The sequence below is a fragment of the Trichosurus vulpecula genome (assembly GCF_011100635.1).
Source record: "Trichosurus vulpecula isolate mTriVul1 chromosome X unlocalized genomic scaffold, mTriVul1.pri SUPER_X_unloc_1, whole genome shotgun sequence".
In the NCBI taxonomy this organism is placed as follows: Eukaryota; Metazoa; Chordata; class Mammalia; order Diprotodontia; family Phalangeridae; genus Trichosurus; species Trichosurus vulpecula.
This window is the reverse complement of record NW_023494377.1, coordinates 999,611-1,025,592: the sequence shown is the minus strand read 5'-3', so window position 1 is coordinate 1,025,592 and position 25,982 is coordinate 999,611. Positions and strand designations below refer to the sequence as shown.

The 25,982-nt window shown below is 42.2% G+C and overlaps 1 protein-coding gene across 1 annotated transcript in view; it reads right to left on the bottom strand.

The window, feature by feature from the left end:
• Nucleotides 1-852: 852 nt before the first annotated feature.
• DNAAF6 (dynein axonemal assembly factor 6) overlaps nucleotides 853-25,982 on the bottom strand; it is a 59,947-nt gene continuing 34,817 nt past the window's right edge. The window contains exons 5-6 of the mRNA XM_036740485.1: nucleotides 10,392-10,477; nucleotides 853-1,256 (exon numbers count right to left, since the gene is read on the bottom strand). Of these exons, the coding sequence (XP_036596380.1) occupies nucleotides 1,127-1,256; nucleotides 10,392-10,477 (216 nt within the window). The 3' untranslated portion in view covers nucleotides 853-1,126. The remainder of the gene's footprint in view (nucleotides 1,257-10,391; nucleotides 10,478-25,982) is intronic.

The window sequence follows — 25,982 nt, the reverse complement described above, 5'->3', positions numbered from 1 at the left end:
CTCTTCCTGCTTAAGCACAGCCAATTGATCATGGTCCCAGTCCTGCTTGGTTCTGCTTGACCTAATCAACAGCCTAGATCCTCACTGGCCCCTCAGCCGAGGGGCTGAACTATCTCCAGGACACATCTGCTGGAGTCCTGATTTTCCCCAAGCTCTGGTGGGAGAAGGAAGATTGTCTCTCAATTGTTCACTTTCCCTCTTCTCAATTCACTCCTGAGATTGAAGAAAAACACGGAAGAACAGCCCATTTTGGAAGACAAGATTTCTTTTATTGCTAACTTGTAAATGAAGCATCTGACTGATGGGGGTACATTTTCATCTATGGATAGACTGTATTTGAATAGTTAACAAGAATAGGGACAAAAGACTAGCACATGTCACCAACTAAGAAGAAACACTGGAAATGAGGGAGACATAGCCAAGTGGTAAGAATGCCACTCGTTTTTCTAAATGCCTTTCACAATTCAAGGTGTTCAGTTGCCACGATATAACTCAGAGTACCCCAAAAAGGTACCAGTAATAACTATAAGGCTGCATAGGAAAAAAGCTTTTAAAATGTTTTTAAATGTGACTAATAACAAATCCTTCAAATAGATCCAAATTGCTCAAAGATTACAATTTCCCTTCATTTCCTTTTCTATTCAAACATGTATGGTGAAAACACTAATACCTACAAACAGTGTCCCCAAAATCCTAGTGCAGTTTTAAGTTTTTAAGCTTAATCTGCACTAGGACTTTTGGGACAACCTGTATACCAACTATGGGAACATTTCAACTACTTCATCATAAGCCAAGTCTATACGATTTAACCAAAATTAACCAAATAACAGAGAGATAAGGCCCTTTCGCTTTGGTTTTGTTTGTTTTTGCCATCCTAACGGCCAATTGTGGAAAAATGGATCATACCATTGCATCTTTCATTGGTTTGAGTCCTTAAAACTGCAGACACAAAAGTACTAACCATCTGTGGTTTAAATATTTCCATTGTTCTAACTACCGAATTGATCTGTGGACATCTCATCAGCTTCTTAGCGATCACCTATTCAGCATCCAGGGAGTTTTCTTTGGACTCTGATGATGCTTCTAGTCTTACTGAACAACAGCTTATCTTACCCCCATTACGGTTTCAGGAAAAATTAATGAAATCAAGCTCTCTTTTCATGGTCAAGACGACTTCAAGGATCTCCTTTTCTGTGATAAAACTCGCTTTTCCAGTCTTGCTGTCCACAGGATGGGGAAGGTGCAGGAGCAGCTTACTAAAACACAGAAATAAATGTGTTAGAAACTGAAACAAAAAATGAGAAGATATTTCCTTCACTGGAGTAAGAGAAAAGAAACTATGAATGATAAGTGGAAGGTGAAGATTCACAGAGGAGGTTTTACTTAACTGATGGATAATTTGTTGTGAAGTTTGGGTAACACAATCTCAGGCCAAGGTTGCAGTTTTGGTGACAGAGCTATTACAGTGCCCTTCCAACTGTAACTTTTGATTAAACCAAACGTCCTCTTCCCTGCTATCTCTCAGTCCTATCTCGCATCAGTCTCTATCCTCTGTCCCCACTGCATCCCATCAATGCACCCTCTGGAATCCCTCTCTATTGTTAACAAACTCCCCTTCATGCTAGCTTTCTTTCTCCCAGAATCAACCCTTATCACCCTTCTTTAATGCTGGCCACTCCTCTCATATCCCCAGGCTAATAAGGACAGGGGGAGCCATCCAGTTATGTCTTACTGTCCACAGCCCCTTTCAGACCCTCTGTCTACTACTCATCAGTCAGCAAACTCTCCTCTGTTGAGGCTCATGCCATCCAGCTGTCTCACCCTGTCCAGATGTGTGTTGCTGTGAGCTTCCACCCTTTGGGTCTGACTTTCTTCTTCCTCAGTGAGTTCAGTACTTGGCTTTCCTTTCCACCGAAGCTCTTGCTCTTAATCACTTCCATATTCATATTGGTGACCATCTGAACACCCAGTTACCCTCTTTAACTGCCAAGACCTCCCTCCACTTCCATTGTATTTCAACTATTCACAGGAGGTATGGCATGGACTATGCAAGGCTGTTCCACCTCCAAGACCTTCAACGCTGAAACTCCCATAACTGATTGCCGTCCTCTGACCATCCACCTCTCCTTCACCTTATTGTCATAAACCTTCTCTTTGTCCTTTGAGAGGAATCGTGTTCTGGGGCTTATCAGGAAGATCTGGGATCAAATCCTGCCTCAATACTTAGCAGCTATGTGATCACAGACAGACAACCTCTCTGAGCCCTGGTTTTGTATCTGTAAAGTGAGGATAATAGCAGCTGTCCCAACCTCAGAAAATCATTTCAGGTTCAAATGAGACAATGTCTATTTGTAAACTTTATATAGTTCTCCCTTCCACATCATCACTTCCCCATCATAGTTTCTATATATCACAGGTTGGCATAAGAAATTAAATGGGAATTTTGGGGGAATTTTGTGGAAGCTGCAGATGACATGCAAAGGTCAGCAGATGACACAGAGCCTATGACCAAATAATTAACTGAAATTTCACAAGAAGATACTGTAAATACCCCATAAAAGAAAAAGAAAGAATTCAGACTTCTTCTCTGCTACTAAAGGATGGCCAAAAATTTTTACTCAGATTTTCCATATTGTGGCTGCACTGCACCCCTAACCCCTGCGATGTGAAAGGGATAAATGTAATACCATCGAAATGTCAGTTTTTCTTATTGGCCCTCCAGTCCCTCAATTCCAGGCTTTCTAGTCAATCACTCCATTCTGGTTTTACTTTCCTCCCATCATATTCCTTCTGATCCTACAACTAATCAGTTTAAAAAGGCCCAATTGTGCATGTTCCACCTTTATTCCCTTATCCCCTTTGTCCTTCCATTGCCAATACCATGCTAATTCTTAACTTTGGTCCACCTCCCCGCTCCCCCATTTGTCCTCTCTGGTGTTGTTGTTGTTTGTCCTCCGTTCTGGAAGGGGACCATGGCATCAGGAAGGTGATGCCATGACTTGCAGGTGAATTGGATTTGAGTGAGGGAGGGCTGTGCAAGGTCACCAGCCTCACTTTCTCCTCCAGAGCCATCTGGGTCCAGTGGCCAGATGTAGATTAGGACAACTGGAGATGGCCAAGGATACAGTGGGGCATTTGTCCTCTCTACTTCTACTCCGAAGTCAATGAGCAGTTCTGGAGGAAGTTACTAAACCTTGCTGAGTGGGATTACCACAAATTCATGTTTTCTAACCTCAACTGGGTTTTCACTGCTACACCCAAATTCTTTCATTCATTCCTGATTGTCCCCCCTTTTATTCCATTCCCCATAATTACAGGTCTAATCTTTTCAAGCCCTCACCTTCAAACCTCACCCTATCTTTTTCTCTGCCAAGAGCCTCATCTCCTACTTTCATGAAAAGATTGGAGTCATTTGCCATAAGCTCCTTTCTTGTCCTTTCTCCATACCACAGAACTTCTGGGCATCTTCAGCCAACCTCTCCTTCTTTTGCCTTCCTTATGAAGGCTAATCCCTTCCCTTTCGACCTTAATCCCATCTGATCTCCTCCCTTTCAGGAGCTTGGCTAATTATTCTTTCTCTCATCTTCAGTTCCTGTTACCTCACTTTACCTCACTTAAAGTGAGAACCTGAAAAGACCTTGGCCTAAAAGGGCCAGGTTCTCCCATTGCATCCTGGGTCATCTCCAGTCATCCTAATGAATATCTGGCCGCTGGACCCAGATGGCTCTGGAGGAGAAAATGAGGCTGGTGACCCTGCACTGCCCTCCCTCACTCAAATCAAAGTCAACTGCAAGTCATGTTATCATTTCCCTGATGTCATGTACCTCTTCAAGAATGAAGGACAAACACAAGTCCCTTCCTAGCCACCACTTTCTTCCCTGTTGGCTACAAACATGCTTAAGTCTTTCAAATCCTTTAAAAAACATTCCTTTGAACTGAATGTTGAGAAATTAGAAAGACCAAACTTGATCCCAAAGCAGAGACAAGAGAAGACAGTTCTCCCTCTGCCTCTGCAGGGGTTGGTTCCCTTGGTGTGGGACTGTATGTCAGGTTAGATCTTTTGGATGTGTTGACTACTTTTCCTGACTTTTCCTCTTCTTTTTTCTTTCTCTCTCTCTTCCTTTCTTCCTTTTTTGTTGTTATAAGGGATGGTTTTCTGGAAGGGGCAAGGAGGAGGGATACAGAGGAAAATCTAGGGGATGTAAAAACAAATTATAACCAAAAGTCTGTTTTTAAAAACCTTCCTTTGATCCTGCCATCTCTACAAACTAGCACTATAGCTCTGCTCCCTTTCATAGCTAAATTCTCAAAGGAGGCATTTACTCCAACCAATGCCTCCACCCGCTCTCTGCTCAGCCCCCTGCAATTGGCTTCGAATGCCAGTCATCTCTTAAAGAGATGAATTAAATGCCAGGGCTCTCTTAAAGGTCACCCAAGACTTTGTGCTCACTAAACCTGCCATCCTTTTCTCCATCATCTTTCCCCTTGACATTCTGGGAACATTCAGCACTGTTGACCATTCCTTCCTTCTGAACACTCCCTGCTTCCCCTGCTCACTCCCTTCTGGTTCTTTCTCCTCCTATCTCTCCGACTACTCTTTCTCAGTCTCCTTCACTGTCTCCTAACGGGGGTTCACCTCGAAGCTCTGTCCCCAGTATCCTTTGCTAGTTCTTCATCATCCTCTACTCTCTAAGTGTGTGTCCCCCAAAGAACTCTGTCCTATGTCCCCTTCTCTCTACAAGTTCCCTTTGTAATCTCATCTGCTTCTACAGGTTCAATTGTCATTACTACTACACGAATTTCAGCTTCAAACATTCCCCAGAGGCAGTTATGTGACACAGTGGATCAAGTACTGGGTCTGGAGTCAGTTCAAATCCAGCTTCATGCTCTTACTAGCTACATGACCTTGGACAAGTCACTTAGCCTCTGCTTATGTCAGTTTCCTCTACTATAAAATGGGGATAATAATAGCACCTACTGACTACAAGATTGTAATGAGGATCAAATGAGATAATATTTATTAAATGTGCTTAGCACAGGGCCTGGCACATAACAGGCACTTCATAAATGCTTATTCCCTTCCTCCAAACCTGCATTTTCAAATGCCTTCTGTATAGCATCACTTGGATATTCCACCCAAACCTCAAATTCAACATATCCACAGTGGGAAGAGTGCTGGATCTGGAGTCAGAAGGCCTGGCTTTGAATCTCACTTCTATCACTTCTTGTGTGACCTCAGGCAAGACATTTCTCCCCTCTGGACCTCAGTTTCTTCTTCTATAAAACTGGGAGACTGGACTATGTGACCTCCAAGGTCTCTTCTAGTTCTAAGTGTATGATCTTAGGATCACAGATTCCCCCTTTCCCCAACCAAATCGGCTCCCAACAAACCCTAGCAACTCGACCTCCAGAGTATCTCTGGTATTTATCCCCTTTCCTCCCTTGACATGACAGGCCCTTATTACTTCTCTCCTTGACTATTATAAAAGCCTCCTAAGCCTCTCCCTCTCCTCCACTCTCCTTCCTCTCCAATACTCCCTACATATCATAGGATACTGTCCTGACCATGGCATTTCCCTACTCAATAATAAGTTGTTGAGTCATTTCAGTTGTGTCCAACTCTTCATGACCCCATTTGGGGTTTTTTTGTCAAAGATACTGGACTGGTTTGCCATTTCCTTCTCCAGATCATTTTACAGATGAGGAAACTGGGGTAAACAGGGTTAAATGATTTGCCCAGGGTCACACAGCTGGTAAGTGTCTGAGGACAGATTTGAACTCAGGAAGAAGAGTCTTCCTGACTCCAGGCCTGGCATATTTTGTGCAGCACAGCACCACCTTGTGGCCCCAAGAATGAGTAGAAGCTCCCTATTGCCTCTAGGATAAAATGTGAATTCCTCAGGCAGGTCTTCTACAATCTGGTTCCAGCATACTTTTCCAGGCGTACTCCCTAGCCAACCTGGACTAAGCCATGCCTCCAACTTGATATGCTATCTCCTACTTCCATATGTTGTCTATGCCTAGAATGTACCCCCTTTTCATCTTTGCTTCAGAAAACTTATCTTCCTTCAAGATGAAGCTCAGGTACCATCTCTTCCGAAATACCTTTCAGCTGCAAAAGGACTCCCTCCCCCCTCAAGGTTTCCTAGAGTATTTTGTCTTAAATCTCTCCTTTCCCCTGACATACTACCTTACATTCTAGTTATCTGTGTATATATATCTGGCGATATGACATGAACATATGCATTTTTCAGAAGTAAATTCAGGGTCTTGTACATTACAAGTGCTTAATATATACTAGAATAAACTGGTTTGCCCCATTAGTCCTCAAAGTAGCATAGGAATGGAATGACTCAACGTGTTTCGTTGGCCTGTGCTGACCAGGCCTGTTGGGTCAAAGTTGAAAATCTGAAAGGTTCTGTGTCACTGCAGCCTGAGTCCTCACCAGAGGGCTAACAATTGAGACTCCGTTTTGGCTTAATTACAATACCAGACTAATGAAAGTGGTTTTATTTTCTTGCTACTGGCTCTTCTGACTCAACATTGATCAAAAAAAAATCTCCCTGATAGATTTTTGGATTCGTTTGCAGTTAATGGCTCAGTTGTCCAGCACTGAGCACTTTAGCTGCAATGTGGGTGATGAGACAGCCATCATTCTGTCATAGTGCTATGTGTCTGAATTATGCATGGGCCTGGCATATGGAAGACTCTAAAGAAAAGTAAATGCTTGCAGCACTTATTACTCAGTTTTCCCTGATAAAAATGTTGAGTATTTCTAAACAACATGGACAGATGATCTCTTCTAGAGGCTACAAGATTTCAAATCCCTAAAAGAAAATAGTATTTTTTTAAAAAGTATAAGTATTGTTAAGTGCTTGAATTGAGTATTACTTTATAAAAACAAAACACTTGAAAATCAATTCTCTCTTCAATCATATATGCAGACCTAAGTAAGTCCAGGAGATCTTTCTCATTAGCAATATCGATCATACATCTTGAGTTCCTAAAGGTGACCCTTTCTGTGAGACTTCTGCTACATGAGAAGTTATAGGCTAGGAGAAAGAGCTCCCTCTACAGTCAGTGGCCCAACAGCAAACACCCCTGCCCTAGGAAAAACATTTATGTGATCTATGAAATTGTGTTGCTGTAAGGATTGTGGTTTGGTTTACGTATTGGGACGATTCATATAAATGCATCAGAATAAATCAGTGGGCAGAAATGTACACATGCACCTTTCCAAATCTGTTGCTCATAATACAGGTTCTGCTAAAAGTGGGGTTTTCTTTTAGCTTCTATTCTACAAATAACATTTTATTTTAAGAAGAAAACCTTAAACTCAACAGTGGAGTAAATTATTCTCCTCAGCCAGAGTCAGTGCACATTCACTGTAAGAAATTAGCTGAAGAAGTAATGTCGATGATAACATGGATTTCTTTGTCTAGAGAAATTCACTCCAAGGGGGCAGCTCCCATTAGAGTGATGGAGCTCAACTAGTGTCTCTGCTTTGGTAATTTGAACCGATTCAGACTTTTAGGAGAGAAGTACATTTGCCTGTTGTGTCTTACTGGGTAATGACCAAATTAAGATTAATATTTAAATGTGACAAAATTCTATTAAATATTTAGCAAGTAAAACCTTCTCTTCCTCCAAGATGAAGCTCAAAGTACTACCAATGCAGGGCAGAGAGCATCTCTTATCTATCTTTGTGTTCTTACCTAGAGCAGTCACTTGATAAAATATTAACAGAACGAAGGAAAACAAATGCTCAGTTCGCCACAGAGTCACCTTTGAAAGGATGATACCGGTACCATAAAAACAACTTGGACATTCACCATCCACTTGGTCTTTAAGTATGGAGTGGTGATGGACAGTGTGGCTGATGTTCTACACATGTTTGGAGGGATTCATCATTCAGTCAACCACAGGGTGATATGCTGGAAGATGACGTACCATGCTATGGAGGGAGTGCATGTCTGTGATGGTGGAAGAAATCCAGTCTCATGGTCCCCCCTCCCCGCAAGGAAACTATGAATTCTTGAAGAGCTAAAGTACTGTTCTTTAAGAGTTTTTGTTAAGTTGTATACGATAACAGCACTATTGTATGAAGATCCACTGCGAATAGCTTAGCTATTCTCAGCAATATGATGATCCAAGACAATTTTGAAGGACTTATGATGAAAGGTGCTGTCCATCTCCAGAGAAGGAACTAGCAGAGTCTGAATACAGAATGAAGCATACTTTTTCTTTACTTTCTTTATTTTTCTTGGGGGGTTTTGGTCTGTTTTTTCTTTCCCAGCATGACTTATATAGAAATGTGTTTTCCATGACTTCACATGCATAACCTATGTCAAATTGCTTGCCTTCTCAATGAGAGGGGGGAGAGGAAGGAGGGAGAGAATTTGAAACTCAAAATTTGAAAAAAAGAATATTAAAATTGCTTTTACATGTAATTGGGGGAAAATAAAATATTAATTTTTTAAAAAGTTTCTGTTCAGTCATCTAAGGTCAAACATTTGAGTTAACACTTTCTCTATTGAAATTATGGGAATATCAGCAATAATATCCGAATATCAAAATCAAAAAATGTACACAAAATTTAGAGAGCTGCAAGGTTTGGGTTTAGAGACCCAATTGCCACAAGTCAACCTTGCTATGGTTGTATTTCACATTATGTAGTTTTGATTTCAGTGTTTAATAGATTAGAGAAGTGATTTGGTTGTTGTATCTAGATGATATATATGTGCATTTTCTAGACCCCCTAAAAGAACCTTAAACTTCAGACAAACTAGAAATGGCAGCTGAGTTTTGGCCATGTATTTCAAAGGTTTGTTGAACAACAGGAAGTTTTCAATTATTTATATTAATGAAGAGTAACAGTGGTGTAGCTCCCTAGCCTGCATCGACTCCACTTTGATCATTGGTTTTTTTACTGATTATGGTCAAATACACAATAATGTACTTAGACACAAGCAGACACTGATGTCACCAACCTGAGGCTGCAATGGTTTGGTTTGCGTTTCAAAGAATTCCCTGCTGAAAGCAATTAAGCAGAAGAGGTATTCATATCAATGTCCATTTGGAAAGCAAGATTTGAGTTGTGGAGAGTAAGTTCAGACAATAGAGAGCTGACTATGCCAAGACACCAATGCGTGTGACATGGTTGAGGAAAATTGATCCAAGTCTGCTTTAGCCTTTCTTCTTCTTTACATCTCTTTCATTGTTCCTTTTGTTTTTACATTCTCTTTATTTTAAAATCTCTGCATCCCTTGCCTCCCCTACCCAGTCAACCATACCTTATAAGAAAGAATTTTAAAAGAGGGGGAAAAAAGCAGTTCAGCAAAGCCGACCGACATACAGACCCCAACTGATAGTATATGAACAGTCCCACACTGGTGCAAAGAAGGGAGGGAGATGCATTTTCTCATTTCTTCTTTGAATCTAAGCTGGGTCACTACAATTACACAGCTCTCATTTTCATTTTGTTGTTCTCTCTGTCTAGACTGTCTTAGTATATATTGCTTTTCTAGTTTTTCTTTCTTAATTCTGCATCAGTTCATTTAAGTCTCCCCAGGCTTCCCTGAATTATTCACATTTGTCATTTCTGACAATATGGTAATATTCTATTACCTCCATGGACCACAATTTCGTTAGCCACTCCCCAATTGATGGGCATCTACTTTGTTTCTAATTCTGGGAATCTTTTGGTGAGTATTGCAGAGATGAGGTCCTAAGAGGTATAAGGGTAGGATACTGCATGTATTGTCAAATAAGGCTGATGGTCAGTTTGGCTAAATTGTTTTTTCTTTTTCTTTTTTAATTTTTGTTACAACAGAAGGCCCACTAGATAGGAGATGGGAGGAGGATACATTTGGAAATGAATGTGATGTAAAAACAAAAAAAGTGTCCTGAAGAATGTGATTCTTAACATTTTTGTTTCAAATAGTTGATGACAGAATTGGATTTTGCTAATGCTAATCAAATTTAACCATTAATATTTTATACGTACCAATTTGAAAACTAGGTTCTCCACCTGTGCTATTCCAGTAGAGAATTTGTAAGAATCCATATGCAAGACTTAATAGCTTTGAAGCACCTTCACTTCCTAGCATTTGTCCTGACATGTCAATGAATTGCATCATAAGCTAAAGATCTGGCTGAGAATTGGGGTTTAAAAAGGCATCTGAATTCTCCCAGATATGCTGACATTATGTAAAGCAAATATCTGAATAACTAAAATGTTCACTTTCCAGTGGGATGCCCTGGCATAGTATACACATGGCCTCTCTTTAGGTGCCAAAGCAAAATCACTCTATATGTTTTAAATAAAAAGATAACAACTGTATATACTATATTGACAGCATACACTATTCCAACTACTATGTTTAACTTACTGCTTTGGAGTACGAAGATCAAGAACTTTTTCTCGGATATCCAGAGTGATGTCAGAAGACTTGGTGCCTGGCAATTTAATTTTAACCTGAAAGAGAAAATGAGAATGTTTTCTTAATTTGAGAGTTTTAGAGCTTTCCAGGTGAGGAATTTAGGTAGGTCTCTTCCCTTTAGGGATTGTGGGACTACTTATCTAGGATTGGGTTTAAGCTTAAGTGGGGAGGGAGGCTTTGCAGAGAAACTTTAGATTGGTTGTTAAAACCAACTGCAGTAATTTGGAATTAGGTGAAGAAAGCCACTAAAATGTCTATACCCTTTTATCCAAAGAGTCCACTACTAGGTAGAACCCCAAGGAGTTCAAGGACAGAAAGAAAATCCTCATACACATCAAAATATTTGTAGCAGCACTTTTTGTGGTGGCAAAGGACTGGAAATAAAGTAGGTACTCATTGATTTGTTGCTGTTCAGTTGTTTCAGTTGTGTCCAACTCTCCGTGACCCCACTTGGGGGTTTCTTGACAAAGATGCTGGAGTGATTTGCTATTTCCTTATTCAGTTCATTTTACAGATGAGGAAACTGAGGCATGAAGGGTGAAGTGACCTTGCCCAGGGTCACACATCTAATAAGTGTCTGAGGCCAGATTTGAACTCAGGAACATGAGTCTGCCTGACTTTAGGCCTTGCACTCTATCCACTGCAGCGCCACCTAGCTGCCTTGCTCACTGACTGGGGGATGGTTGTGGTCCATGAATGTGAAATGATAACTATGAAGACTACAAGTGAAGTAAGCAGAACCAGAAAAACAATACACACAGTAACTACAACCATATAAATTGAAAAGACGGCAACAATAATTGAAACTGAATCTGCGAAATTAGAATGACCAAGCTTGGCCCCAAAGAAGAGATGGAAGACATCTGCCCCCTCTTACCCTGCCTCTTTTGCAGAGGTAAAGGACTATGGGTATAGAATACTATATATAACGTCAAACTTTTTCAAAGTGCTGGTTAGTCTTGCCAAACATTTTTTTCTTCTTTTTTCTTTCTGGTTCCAAGAGATGGCTCTTTGGGAGGGAGAGGAGTAAGGAATACATTTCGAAATGTAGGTGATATAAAAACAAAAGGTATCATTAAAAATTTATTTCACACCAAAAATCCAACTGCAATACTATTGAAAAATAACTGAAAACCAAGAACTTAGAGCTAATTCTCTCCTCTGGTGTAACTGCAATTAAAAAAGTCTCCCATCTGAGGCAATTAAAGTTACAAGTTGAAAATGTGGTTTTAGGGTGGTTTGGGGAGGGGGGAACAAGGAAGGTGGAGAAGGAAGCAAATTAACTCTGATGGGGCCACATTGTTATCTTACAAGGTAGTTCTTTCCTTAATAGAAGGTCTTAACAAAAACCACCTCTTGAAATATAATGAGGCAGGCTATTAGAGAGTTACCCTTTAATATATGGAAAGTAGAGAGAGCTGCCAAATGAGCCCTATCTGATTGTACCCAGGATCTGACCAGGCCCATAACCGCAAATAGCTTAATAGGATTGACCAACCAATTTAAGGGATTAAAGTTACTCTCTTTGCATTAAGATGCAAACTGAATAACTTCTTTTAATGGGAGGCTGGGTGAACCAAGGGGAACAGGCTGAAATATCAAGGGGGAAATTTCCAAGCTTTTCATCTCAACTTTCTGAATAGTTAATCCACAAAAGGAAGAATATACTAAGTCTGAGTGCAGTGTCTGACCCTGAGTTTGCATTAACCCTAGGACCTTGTGCTCACCACAGGCCTAAAGCAGGAAGCCCTGCAGATACTGCTAACTGTGGCTCTTCTCCATATCCAAAGGGAAAGGGGCCAAGTGAAGATGGGGAGGTGAGAAGTGATAGAGCTGGGTCACCACTTGAGGACTGAAGCTGACCGGAAATGATCCCAGTCAGACAAAGGAGGAAAGGAGACAGCCAAGATCCAGGTGTAAAGCCAGACAGGGTCAATATGCTGAGAGAATCACAAAGCAAATGGGGACAGATACATGATCCAGGTTGATAAGGGTCAGACAGCTGGGGGAGCCAACCGGGAAAGGACAAGGGCAGAGTCCAAAGCTGGCTTGGGCACACAGCCTGGAAGGGCCTAATCCTATCATCCTAGAAGTCCCGGAGCAACAAGGAACTCTAGCACCAGAAATGTCTATAGAGATTATTTGATCCAAACCCCTCATTTTACAGAATAAAAAAAATTGAGGCTCAGAGAGTTTCAGCAACTTGTTCAAGGTCACAAATACTAGCTCATGGTCAAGTAGGAACCGGAATCCAGTTCTCCCAATGTCCAGGCCAGTTCTCATTCCATAGTGATATGCTCCTCTATTTTTATACTTCGTTATCAGAATCAATCGGTGAGGGTACTCTGCCAGTAGAGATCGAAGCCCTTCCCTGATGTCTCATCCTAGACAAATCTTGACTAGATCTTTCTCTGAATCCTCCATAGAACATTTGCCCAATGCACCAGAGACCTTATATAGCACCTACAATGGGCCATTTACTATTATTATCTCCATTTTGTAGATGAAGAAACTGAGGCAAACAGAGGTTAAGTGAATTGCCCAGAGTCACATAGCTAGTAAGTATCCGTAATCAGATTTGAACTCAGGTCTTTTTGACTCCAGGCCCAGAGCACTATCCACTGTGCCACCTAGCTACCTGAAATAGGGTTCAGCAAAGGTAATATCACCTGAAAAAGTACAAAATTGGGGCCATCTACAAACAAAAACATTTTCTCCGAATCACTCCTTCCTCTACATATATACAAATGGGACCATAAAATTTGGAATAGGCTTGACAACTGATTCCTAGAAGAGAACAAAAAAGGGAATAGAGACTTATGGCCGCTAGGTAGCACCACAGTGCAGACAGCATTGGGCCTGGAGTCAGGAAGACCTGAGTTCAAATTCTACCTCAGATACTTACTAGCTGTGTCAGACTGGGCAAGTCATGGAACCTCTGTCTGCCTCAGTTTCCTCATCTGTAAAATGAGGGTCATAATAGCAGGTACCTCCCAGGGTTGTTGTTAGGATCAAGTGAGATAATATTTATACAGCTCTTAGCACAGTACCTGGCACACAGTAGGAGGTTAATAAATGCTTGTTTTCTCCTTTTAATTAAATAATAAAAATGAATTTGTTTCATCTCTTTTTTAAATAGTTTTTTTAAAGTGATTGCAATAGTAAGGTAAAAAGAGTGAACAAATGTTAATTCTCACATGAAAATAGGTAAGTGGCTCATTCATTAAGTATTTAAGCCAGACAATTTTAGTTCTCTAAGGTGAGCCTCCACTAACACTGTCCTCTGATGCTTCGTTGTTAATGTGGCAGGGACCGTGGCTTCTCCAAGTCTATGCCAGAAACACACAATATCTAGTGGGTCCTATTTTTGTTGTTGCTATTCAGCCATTTCCAGTGGTGTCTGAGTCTCTGTGAACCCATTTGGGGTTTTCTTGGCAGAGATACTGGAGTGCTTTGCCATTTCTTTCCCCAGATCATTTACAGATAAGGAAACTGAGGCAAAGAGGGTGAGGTGACTTGCCCAGGGTCCCACAGCTAGGAAGCGTCTGAGGTCACATATGAACTCAGGTCTTCCTGACTCCAGGTCCAGTGCTCTATCCACTGCAGTGCCACCTAGCTGCCCTAGTGGGTCCTATACTAAAGTGGAAAGACTTCAAGTGGGCGTTAGGCAATAAATTATATGTTTGTTGGACCAAAAGCTACCCTTTCTAAGTGGGTTGAAGATTCAGCCCTCAGTAATGGCTTATTTTTTTCTTTCTCATAGCAATCCCCAAAGACAATCTGCTACTGCAGGGAGGGCTGCCTCACCCGCCTGCATGCACCCACCAGGCACCTATGTGCAATAAAGAAATCACAAATCCTGATGCATTCTTTAAAGAATCAAGAACCCCACTGCTCCTGTCGGATCCCATACAATTCGATGTTAATAAACAACAGACATGAGCTCCCCACCTGACCTCTAAGCACAGATTATAAACTAGGCCTTGCTTGATAGATACTTAAGCAGTGGCTCTGGAGTCAAAGGACTTACCTCTGACACTTAGGACCTTGGGCAAATCACCTAACTTCTCAGACTCAGTTTTGTCCTCTGTAAAATGAGAGGCTTGGACAAGCTGGCCTCTGACGTCCCTTCCAGTTCTAGACCTAGGTGTGACCTCGGGCAAATCACTTCCCTTCCCTGCAAAATAAGAAGGCTGGACCAGAAGGCCTCTGAGAGCCCTGCCAACTCTTGGTACATGATCCTATGAGCTGTGCAGCGCATTTAAGCACAAGTAACTGTCTAATGGTTTAGAATGGTGCATGCCTAAGCTGGGACATGCAAGCCTTGACCTCCTGCCTCCTACCTTAATAAGCCCAACACTGACATGGACCTCGTCTCTCCCAAGGGTCAAGCCTGAAAAGTCATTTACTCCTGGCACTGCCTAGGGCCCTAGCATGAGCATCAGCACTCACTGGAGAAAGATTCCTTGCAGTGAGTCTGAAATAGACTTCCCCCAGGTCAGGATGAGGTTTCTCAAATGATTACCCAGCAAACATGCAAAGCAGCACAGATTTTGTCCCAAACTGGGCCTATCCTGTTGACAATGGGTCACCAGGTGGCCTTGATTAAAGTGGTAGTGTCAGACAGAGGCGCTCACGGACACTTCTCTGCTCCCCTGGACTGACTATTAGGTTTCCCTTAGATTTTTAGAAGCAACTTGGAATAAAAGAATCCCATCTCCATGAAAGAAAGGAAGCATAGAGGACTGAGTAGTGGAGCATTCAGTCTTTTTATGAATTCTTATATCAAAGGAGCCGATCTTCAATTTTCATTAGTTGTTCCTAACACTGTCTTATCTAGTCCAAGTCAAGTCTCTGTGCTGCCTTTCCACTCTGCTTTCCCACCTGCTTATTGGATATTTCCAAATGAATGCCCCAGAACGGTGCTCATTATCTTGCCCCCCCCAAAGGCACCTCCCCTTACAAAGGCCCCTATTGTCATAGAAGGCATTGCCAGACTTCCAGTCTCCCAGGTTCACTACCTTGGCATTACCCTCTAGTCCTCAGTTTCTCTTATCCCACACATCGAATCAGACACCAGACCTGGCCACCTCTGCAATATCTCTTGGATCTCCTTTTTTTTTTCCCATTTACACAGTTGCCACTCCGTTCAGGCTCTCATCATCTCTTTCTTAGGCTACTGCAATGGCCTCCAAACTGTTCTTCCTGCTTTGAATCCATTCTCCACCAGCTGCCAAAGTGATTTTCCTTATGCACAGATCTGACTGTTAATCACCTGTAATTCTATATTGCCTCTAGGATAAGATATAAATTCTTCTGGCTTTTAAAGCCTTTCAGAACTTAGCTCCAACCTATCTTTCTAGACTTGTTTTGTTGTTGAATTGTATCTGACTCTATGACCACATTTGGGGTTTTCTCAGCTAAAGGTACTGGAGTAGTTTTCCATGTCCTTCTCCAGCTCATTTTAGAGATGAGGAAACTGAGGCAAACAAGGTGAAGTGACTTGTCCAGGGTCACACAGCTAGTAAGTGTCTGAGGCCAGATCTGAACTCACAAAGATGAGTCTCCCTGACTCCAAGCCCAGTGCTCTATCCACTGCAGCGCCACCTAGCTGCCCTTGTATAACAATATATTACTCCTCTTCTAGTACACTATGAGCCAGCCAAACTGGCCTTGTCTCTATTTCTCACATGACACTCCATCTCTCATTTGCCCGGGCCATGTCCCACTCCTAGAATGTTATCCTTCCTCATCCAGCCTCATAAAATCCCTCTCTTCCTTCCAGATACAACTCAAACACTGCCTTCTACATGAAGCCTTTCCTGATACCAACTGCTGGTGCTCTTCCTCCCTTAGATTAATTTTGTATTTATTCTCTGTATATTTCTCATGTTTATACTTATTTCTGTACTTGTTGTCTCCCCAGAGAGAATTTAAGCTTTGTAAGAGTAGGGATTGTTGCATTTTTGCCTCTGTATCCCCAGCATCCAGTGCAATGGTGCCTGCCACCTACTAGGTCCTTCATAAATGCTTGTTGATCAATTGAACATGGTGGATAGTAGTGGGATAAAAGAGATTAATCAATGAATTACAATTTTCTGGCTCCTATGGTAACAGAAAGTCACTGACTATAATATAAAAAAATTTGATACCTACTTAAGTTCCTAAAAGTTGGCTATGATTTATTAATGGTCCTCTTCCCTTTCCCCCCATAAGAAATGCCATGTGCCATCCAGCCCAGTTGGTTACATGGCAAGGACCTCACCAATAAGCAGCCAAGTGGTGAAAAGATTGTACTTGCCCTAACTCAACTAGGACTACTGCCTGGGAAATTTCCATTGTGATACGCAAACCAGGGAAGCTCATAGCCACCCAAACAGCCATTTGGTATGCCAGTGAAACAGCAATACAAAGTATGATCTCCTTTGAAAGCAGCTGCAGATTTTTCTAGTGGCCTACAGAATTAGTTGTAAGGAACATAAAAAATGTAAATAACTATTGGGGCAAGAAAATGGGTAACTTCTAGCTGAGGCTTAGCCACCTTCCAAACCAGCCAATCCCCAAGTGTCCTAGTTCACATTCTAAGAATTCTAATTTTCCTCCGTAAGTAACAAGTTTATAAAAGTTGTACTGGAATGGGCATGCTACTCAACTCTAGAATTATACTACTCTTATATTCAGCATAGGGGTAATATTCAGCTTGTGCCCTCATCGAATGCATTTTCTACCCACTGACTCAGTTGTTGTTGTTGTTTGTCCTTCGTTCTCAAAGAGGACCATGATATCAGGAAGGTGATGCCATGACTTGCAAGTGAATTGGATTAGGAATCAGAAATCAAATAGCAATGTATTTAACCAGAATTGGAATTTCATTGTTTATTCATGTCCAATTCTCTGTGATCTTAGTCATCATTTTCTCAGCCAAGGTACTGGAGTGGTTTGCCATTTCCTTTTCCAGCTCATTTGACAGATGAAGAAACTGAGGCAAACAGGGCGAAGTGACTTGCCAGGTTCACACAGCTAGTAAGTGTCTAAGGACAGATTTGAACTCAGGAAGAGGAGTCTTCCTGACTCCAGCCCCAGTGGTCTATCCACTGCAGCGCCACCTAACTGAATCAGTTAGTAAACAACAGAAGAAAATCAAACATTGAGATCATTCTCAGTCCCCCATATTTAAATTAGGTACAATTTCCATTAGAAATTGTGTCTCTAGGAAAGGGAGCTCAGCCCCAATGCTCCAGTCCGGCACAACTGTCACCATGAAGCCTTTCCCTACTCTACCCAACTGCTGGTGCCACCCTCGAAACCTCCCGTATTTATTTTGTACAAACTTGTATGTACTTCTGTATGTACACACCAACCCCTAGAATGTAAGCTCCTTGAAGGCAAGGATTGTTTTGGTTTTGTCTTTAAAGTCCCAGAGCCTAGCATAGAGCCCATCACATAGCAGGCATCAAATACGGGCTTGTTGATTGACTGATCAGTCCCGGGAAAAGTCCCTCTCCAAGGTGGGGAAGTATCTTAGCCTCCGTACCCTCTACCTTGTGTCAGGACTGGTAAAAACCTTTGGCCTGATGCATGGTTTGACCTCCCACAGCTGCTTGGCTTGGTCCATAGACTGTGCTTTTTCTCAGCTCTACCCTGTACCTGCTCCCGTGCTCAGCTACCCTGCTATAACTGTCATTAGATGAAAGCTTCCGCTGCTTCTCCAAGATCATCATTGTTCTCCTGGATTCTTAACTGCCATCCACTGAGGCTCAGCTGCTTTTTGCCTTGCCACTGCCACTGCTGCTACCTGTGCCTCTACCCCTGCTGCTGCTCCTGTCCCTGCCCCTGCCACTGTCCCTGCTGCCCCTGCCCCTGCTGTCCTGTCACTCCCCCTGCTGCCTGTGGCACTGTCCCTGCTGCCCCTGTCACTGTCCCTGCTGCCACAGCCACTGTCCCTGACACTGCTGCTGCTGACCCTGCCCCTCTTGCTCCTGCCCCTGCCGCCCCTGCCATTGTTCCTGCTGCCCCGGCTGCAGCCTCAGGGGCCTGTGCCCACTCTTTAGGGTGACACTGCTCAGACCCCAAGCCTCAGACTGATCAGCATGTGTCCCCTCTTCCCCTCATTCCCCTCTCCATTAGACTGTGAGCTCCTGGGGAGCAAGGCCTTGTTTCCTTTTCCATGTGTATTGGCAGCTGCTTTGCATGGGGCTTTGCACACAGTAATCCCTTCATTCATTCCTTCATTAAATAGATCCTCAGCTTCTTTGTTAAACTTCACCCTTCTCTTACTGGCTCCTCTAGTATGGGGTCCTGAGTCAGGCAGGTAAATTCCTTTTATCTCTTCTCTGCCTCAGGCTATAGGTAGGGCATCCCTCTGCTCCCACAAGGTCCTGACTTCCCCTTGGGTTTGGCAGCAATTGGGGACAAACACAAATGCCTTTTCATTTGCCCTTTCGAACTCCACCAGGCCCCCTGGGAAACCAGGGCGTGGCCAGGCAGAAGCCTCCAAAAATCCTAGGAAACCATAGAGGAGAAAAGTGGAGGTGGCCACCCCTGGGGTCTCCAGGACAAAGGTCCAGATTCCCCTTTCATTATGATAAGTTACAAAACACTTTTATGTTATCCACCATCTCATTCCATCCTCCTAATAGCTCTAGGAAGTGCGTAAGGCAGTTATCAGATGAGGAAACTGAGGCAAGGACTAGAAAGTGAGTAAGAATGTGAACTTGAGCCACAGTCCAAAATGACTGTTGTATAGATGTGAGTTGTTATTCCTACATGTTGTTGTTGCTGTTGTGGTTGCTGTTATTGTTATTGCTCAGAGTTCAGAGGTCGGAAGGGAACCTCTCAGAGGGGCTCCCGGCTTCCTCTCTGGAGGTACCTCCAGGCACTGTCATTCTAGGCTTCCACGTATCTCTTGTCTGTGTAGCGTAACAGGCACAGCTGGTTCCAGTGGATAGCTTTGGAAAGAGAAAACTGGGAACCTCAGGGAAACACAGCAGTGCTGCTATAATGATAAATATTTATAACACCAATTAGCTAATTCACTCAACCAGAAATAGAGAAACCACATAACGACAAAGTAAAGAAAAAACCTTTTAAATACCAAAAGTATAGCTCTTAGCTTGCCTGGGAAAACTCTGCTTTAGTGCTCTCCCGGACTATTCTTAGGTATTGTCAGCTGTCTGTTTCACTGTTCAAATAACAGGTTAATCACACAATCCAAATCACACAATTTCAAAAGTGGAAGGAACCTCAGAGGCTACCTAATCCAAGCCAGGCTCCAGAAAGAATGACTCCATACAACAACCAGCTGCCAAATGGCCGCCCAGACTTTGCCCAAAGCTGGCCAGTGAAGCCCCACTCCTCCCTCAAATAATCCAGCCTATCCCATTTGGGGAGAGCTCTGGTGTTCGGGCCTCAACGTGCCTCTTTACAACTTCTATCCTTTGCTCCTCATTCTGCTCTCTGGGGACAAAGGGAAACAAGCCCAATCCCTCTTCCACAGGAGACTTCTCCAAATACTTCTCATGGGATGTGAGTTATTCATTCTTCATTTCCAATAGGATCTAGAGCTGGAAGAGACTTTAGAAGCCATTGAGTCTAACTCCATCATTTTATAGATGAGGAAACTGAGGCTTAGTGAAGTTAGATGGTTTGGCCAAACTAGTAATTGTCTGAAGCAAAATTTTAAAACTCAGGTTTCACCAACTCCAAGGTCAATGTCCTACACACTATACCACACTGCCTCTTGTACACAGTTATCATAGACCCCTGGAGCCTTCTACTCTCTAGGTTAAACATCTCCAGTTCTTTCAGTAAATCCTCCTCATATGGCATAGACTTAGGAAACTTCATATTTTGTTTGCTCACCGATGAATGATCTGGAGCTTGGTGGTATCCTTCCTAAAACATGGTGCCCAGAACTCAACAAATACTCCAACTATGGTCTGATCAAATGTAAGATTAAAGGGGAATAAGATCTTCCCCACCCATCAATAGGCCTCTTGTAGAGCCCATTATGGGAAGCTTTGCTTGCTTGTAGGAAGGCTTACACACACCTTTTATTAATTTCTAATTAGGCACTGAGTCTCTTAGTTGAAAGAATATGTATTCTGAGAGGTAAGCTTTTGCTTTGGAGGCTTGCTTAGTGAGAAAGAGGTTGTGATTCCCTGGTTGAGACTCTGAGTGGTCATATGTTCAGAGCTCACCGACTCCTGAGATGTAAAGGTTCTCTCAATTCAGTGGTGGATGTAAAGCTTTGATTCAGGCAGTAGAGCCCTGTCTGCTGGTCTTTATTTCTCTGCTCTGTATTATTCTCTGTTTGTATTTTGTTTAATTTAAAAAAGATTGTTGACCCTTGAAACAGCTATCTTTCTTTAGTAAAGCAGCCATCCTGGGTATGCCAGTGTGGTTGTCGTTACATCAAAGCAGAGTACAGAGGAACTACTCCTTTCTTATTGCCTCTCTTAATGTAGCTAAGCTTGCAGTGCATTACAATGCAACAAAAAGATTGTTGACCCTTGAAACAGCTATCTTTCTTTAGTAAAGCAGCCATCCTGGGTATGCCAGTGTGGTTGTCGTTACATCAAAGCAGAGTACAGAGGAACTACTCCTTTCTTATTGCCTCTCTTAATGTAGCTAAGCTTGCAGTGCATTACAATGCCAAGGTCTTTTCAAGACAAACTATCTACGCATGCCTCTTCCACCTTGCGACATATGAAATCAATTGGTTTAAGCCAAGTGTAGGACTATGCATTCAATTTTATCTGATTAGGTTTAGCCTCATGTTCCAGCCTTTCAAGATCTTGCTGGATCCTGACTATCATCTAGGGTGTTATCAACTCCTCCCAACTCAGTGTCACCTGCACATTTGGTGAGCACACCATCTAGGCCCTTAGCCAAGTCATTGATAAACATGTTCAGAGATAGAGAGCATTACAAAATGCAAAATGGATAATTTTGATTATGTTAAACTGAAAAGTTTTGTATAAACAAAGCCAATGCAACAAAGATTAGGAGGGAAGATGAAAATTGGGAGAAAATCTTTACAACCAGTGTCTCTGATAAAGGCCTCATCTCTAAAATATAAAGGGAACTGAGCCAAATTTATAGGAATACAAGTCACGCCCCAATCAAGAAATAGTCAAAGGATACAAACATGCAGTTTTCAGAGAAAGAAATTAAAGATATCTATAGGTATATGAAAAAATGCTCTAAATCACTATTGATTAGAGAAATGCAAATCGAAACAACTCTTAGGTACCACATCTCTCCTATCAGATTGGCTAACATGACAAAACAGGAAAATGATAAATACTAGAGAGGATGTGGGAAAATTGGAACACTGTTACATTGTTGGTGGAGTTGTGAACTAATCCAGCCATTCTGGAGAGCAATTTGGAACTATGCCCAAAGGGCTATAAAAATGTGCATACCCTTTGACCCAGCAATACCACTTCTAGGGCTGTATCCCAAAGGGATCACATAAGTGGGAAAGGGACCTGTATGTACAAAAATATTTATAGCAGCTCTTTTTGTGGTACCAAAGAATTGGAAATCAAGGGGATGCCCACCAATTGGGGAATGGCTAAACAAGTTGTGGTATATGAACGTAATGGAATACTATTGTGCTATAAGAAATGGAGAACATACAGACTTCATAATAACCTGGAAAGACCTATATGATATGATGCTGAGTGAGGGAAACAGAACCGGGAGAAAATTGTACACAACCACAGACATATTGCTTCTGTGATGACTAACTTTGATAGACTTGATTCTTCTCAGCAATACAAGGTTCAAAGACAGCTTCAAAGGACTCATGATGGAAAGAGCTACATCCAGAGAAAGAATTATGGAGTCTGAATGCAGATTGAGGCAAACTATTTGCTCTCCCTTTTTTTTTCTCTTCTTTTATGGTTTTGTTTCTTCTTTCTCATGATTCATTCCATTGGTCATAATTCTTCTTTACAAATTGACTATTTTGTAAATAAGTTTAATGAGAAGGTATATGTAGAACATGTATTGGATTCCGTGTGGTCTTGGGGGGAGGGACGAGGGGAGGGAGGGGAAGAAAATTTGGAACTCAAAAACTTGTGGAACTGAATGTTGTAAACTAAAAATAAAAAAAATCTAAAAAAACCCATGCTCAATAGCTAAAACTTAGGCAAACTCTATGTACAGCATTTACCTGACCTAGCAGCTTAGTAACCGTGAAGAAAAGGAAACCATCAGCCCAATGGCCCCTCTTCTTTATGATCCCTACCTCTTTCCTAGATATTCACTAACCATCTCCTTCAATAATCCATTAGAGAAGTTTGCCAAGAATCAGAAGAACGCGCATTGACCTATAGATTACAGACTCTATTATCTTCTCTATTTTGAAAAGCAAGACTAACTTCTGCAGGCCTGCAGCAGCTCACCCATTCTCCACAATCTCTCAGCTATGACCAACTACGGCTTACCAGTCACGTCTGCTAGTTCTTTCGGCACCTAAGACATAGTTCATCTAGACCAAATTTCAACCAGATGTTCTTTTAACTAGCACTTTATTTCAGTTGTATGGGAGTTCTCTATTGGTCTGTTTTATTCTGCTATCTCCAGTCCAAAGGTCACTCTCCTAGGCATTAGCAAAATCAGAGTTGAATAGCTGGGCCTTCTCTCAGCTACCAGTCATCACTGTCCCATCCACTGTCAGCAGCAGTGGGTCCAATCCCTTCTTTAATCTTCCTTGTTCCCTAATATAGCTTAAAAAAACAAACAAAACTTTGTGTTCCTTAACACTCCTTGCCAGCTCGTTCTGAGCTTTATCACCCTTGACCCAATTTTTAAAAATGTTCAGTGACAAATTCTCTCCCCTCCACCCGCTCTCCTACCCATAGAGAAGGCAAGAAATATATTACCCATTATACATATGAAATCTTGACTCTGTTCTTAAAGGACTATACCAGCCTCAGTCATCTACTAGTCAGGTGACCCTGGCCAAGTCACTTCACATTCTTTCTGTCTCAGTTTCCCCACAAATGTAAAATGGGGATAATAACAGCACCTACTCATAAGGCTGTTGTAAGAATCAAATGAAACAATATTTCTAAATTGCTTAGTACACCTAAGCATTCTATAAATGTCTGCTTCTTCCCCTCCCCTTTAGAATTTATCCTGTTACCTGTCCTTGGTTTCATCTTCTATATATATCTTCTAAGTTGGTTTTTCCCATCTGCCTCTTTAGACGGCTCCAGTTTTTTCTCCTCATCAGAACTGTTTCCCTTTGGGGCTTCAGATTTCATTCTCCAGAGCACCCCATTTCCCTATAAAATTCTGGTCCATGGGATCCTACCTCCCCTTTCTCTGAACCCTTTGAAATCTGTTCTCTGCCAAACTGGGGTGAATGCTTTCTATCTCTACTAAAGACTCAAAGAGGTCACGGTCATGTCCCCCAAAGTGGGGGGACACGATTTTCACTCTAGCATCCAGTTCTTCCTGGTTGGTGAGAAACAGATATAGCTTAAAATTTCTCCTTGTGGGTTCCTCCATCTTCTGAAGGATGAAATTATCATTAAGGCAAGTCAAGAAAGCCTTAGCTACTGTGTTTTTGGCAGAGAGAGAGCACGCTCCAGCGGATGTGGGGATAATTGAAGCTCCATGTCTCAGCTCTGTCATGCTTCTGCCTCAGGATCTGTTTCCTGAATTCCCCAGCTTATTGCCTGCTTCTGCCGAGGGGCTCAGTTATATGCTCTGGCAACAAAATCATTTCTGTTTCTCCCTTGGTTGATCTTTACCTAAATGCTTCTCCCCTCTGGTTCCTCAGTTTCCTCACATGACTTTATCTTCTTAGTATACACGCCTATATCACTCCCCCTTTGACCAATCCTGTTTTAAAAAATAAGTCATACCCACACAGAGCCATGTTCCAATCATATCTCCCTTCTGCCAAACCACAGATACCTATCTTGTAAAATCTGCCTCCTTCCATTGGGAACTCTATTCCATTTTGCTTGTTGCTTAAATTGCATGTTTGTATATAGATTTTGAGGCTGTGGCTTTTACTACTGTCTCCTTTTTTAGATTTTTACTCCTAGGAACTTCTAGGTATCTCAACTGCTAGTCTCCTTCCTTAACTGCAGCTGCTCCTGATGGCATCTAGCTTGGTAGACAAATATAGGAGGTAGTTTTCTCCCTCCCCCATTCTTTTCAGTTTAAAACTCTTGATTAGATTTGCAAAAGAGTTGGTAAATACATCCATACCAGCCTTTGCTTGGTATACTCCATCCCAGGAGTACACTAGAAACCTCTACTGAGGAACATCTCATTTCTAAATTTTAAGTAGTGGTCACAAAACCCAAACCTCCCTCATAGACACCATTTTCTTAACTGGATTTCACCTTCAAAAGCAACTTTTCTTTTCTTTATCCCTTGCTTTCAGTTGGCAACAGAGATGAAAAAAATGCCATGCTGCTATGGATTTCAGTGTCTTGACTAAGCCTTCATGAACTTTGGTGATATGTTCTAGGTTCCTTCTGGCAATATCATTTTGCCCATGTGTATCATCAGAAGTGGGTGGTGGCTATCCACAAATCTTGGGAGGTTCTTCACTGTCTTCCATGGAAGTAATGACAAAACTCTGTCAAAATGCTGAGCCACACCCAAAAACATGCATTCAACTCAAATCTCCTCATCCTGGGACATCACTGGCCATACTCAAGACTTCATGATGTCATTGGTACCATGGAGGGTGCTCATCCAATTAACCTCTCCCACTGCATCCAGGCCATCTCCAGTCATTCTGATCAAAGTCTGGCCACTGGACCCAGATGGCTCCAGAGGGGAAAGTGAAGCTGGTGACTTTGCACAGCCTTCCCTCATTTAAATCCAATTCACTTGCATGTCATGGCATCACTTCTCTGATGTCATGGTCTTCTTTGAGAACAAAGGACAAACAACAACTTCTATGAGTAGTAGTAGGAGCTGCCCCACTGGGGACCCAACTGGAACTGGCCAGTTGGTCAACACAGCTCCTTCCTCCTTCCCCCTTCCCTTCCCTCAGTTCACATAGGGTGTCATACCTTTACTTGCCTGTGCTCTGCCCAAAGGAATGTAAATTTTGATCACTGAAACCTCAAAAAGATATCTTGGGGTTTACAGGCTAGGTGTTTTTCTTAATGACCATGCCTTAAACCCAAATCACTTTGGCTCTCACTGATTGGCCAACAATAGGTCCCAGGCCAAGCCCCACTTGGTCATTGTTTGGGCCCTGATTGGCTCAGAGTGAATGTAAATAGTAATTGTTTCTGTTTTGGCCAGGAAACCTGAGGGTCTTCACCTCCCAGATTGATATTTTTTGGACTAGGTAAAAGAGGCCATTCTCTGCCTCATTTCTTACCTAACCTTAATCACTGAATAGGTGTTGCCTCAGTCAAACTGAGACCTATTAAAGACCTTAGCTTGAATAGGCCAAGGTCCCCCAGTGCATCCTGGACCATCTCCAGGTATCCTGATCTATATCTTGCCACTGGTCCCAGATGATTCCGGAGGAGAGAGTGAGGCTGGTGA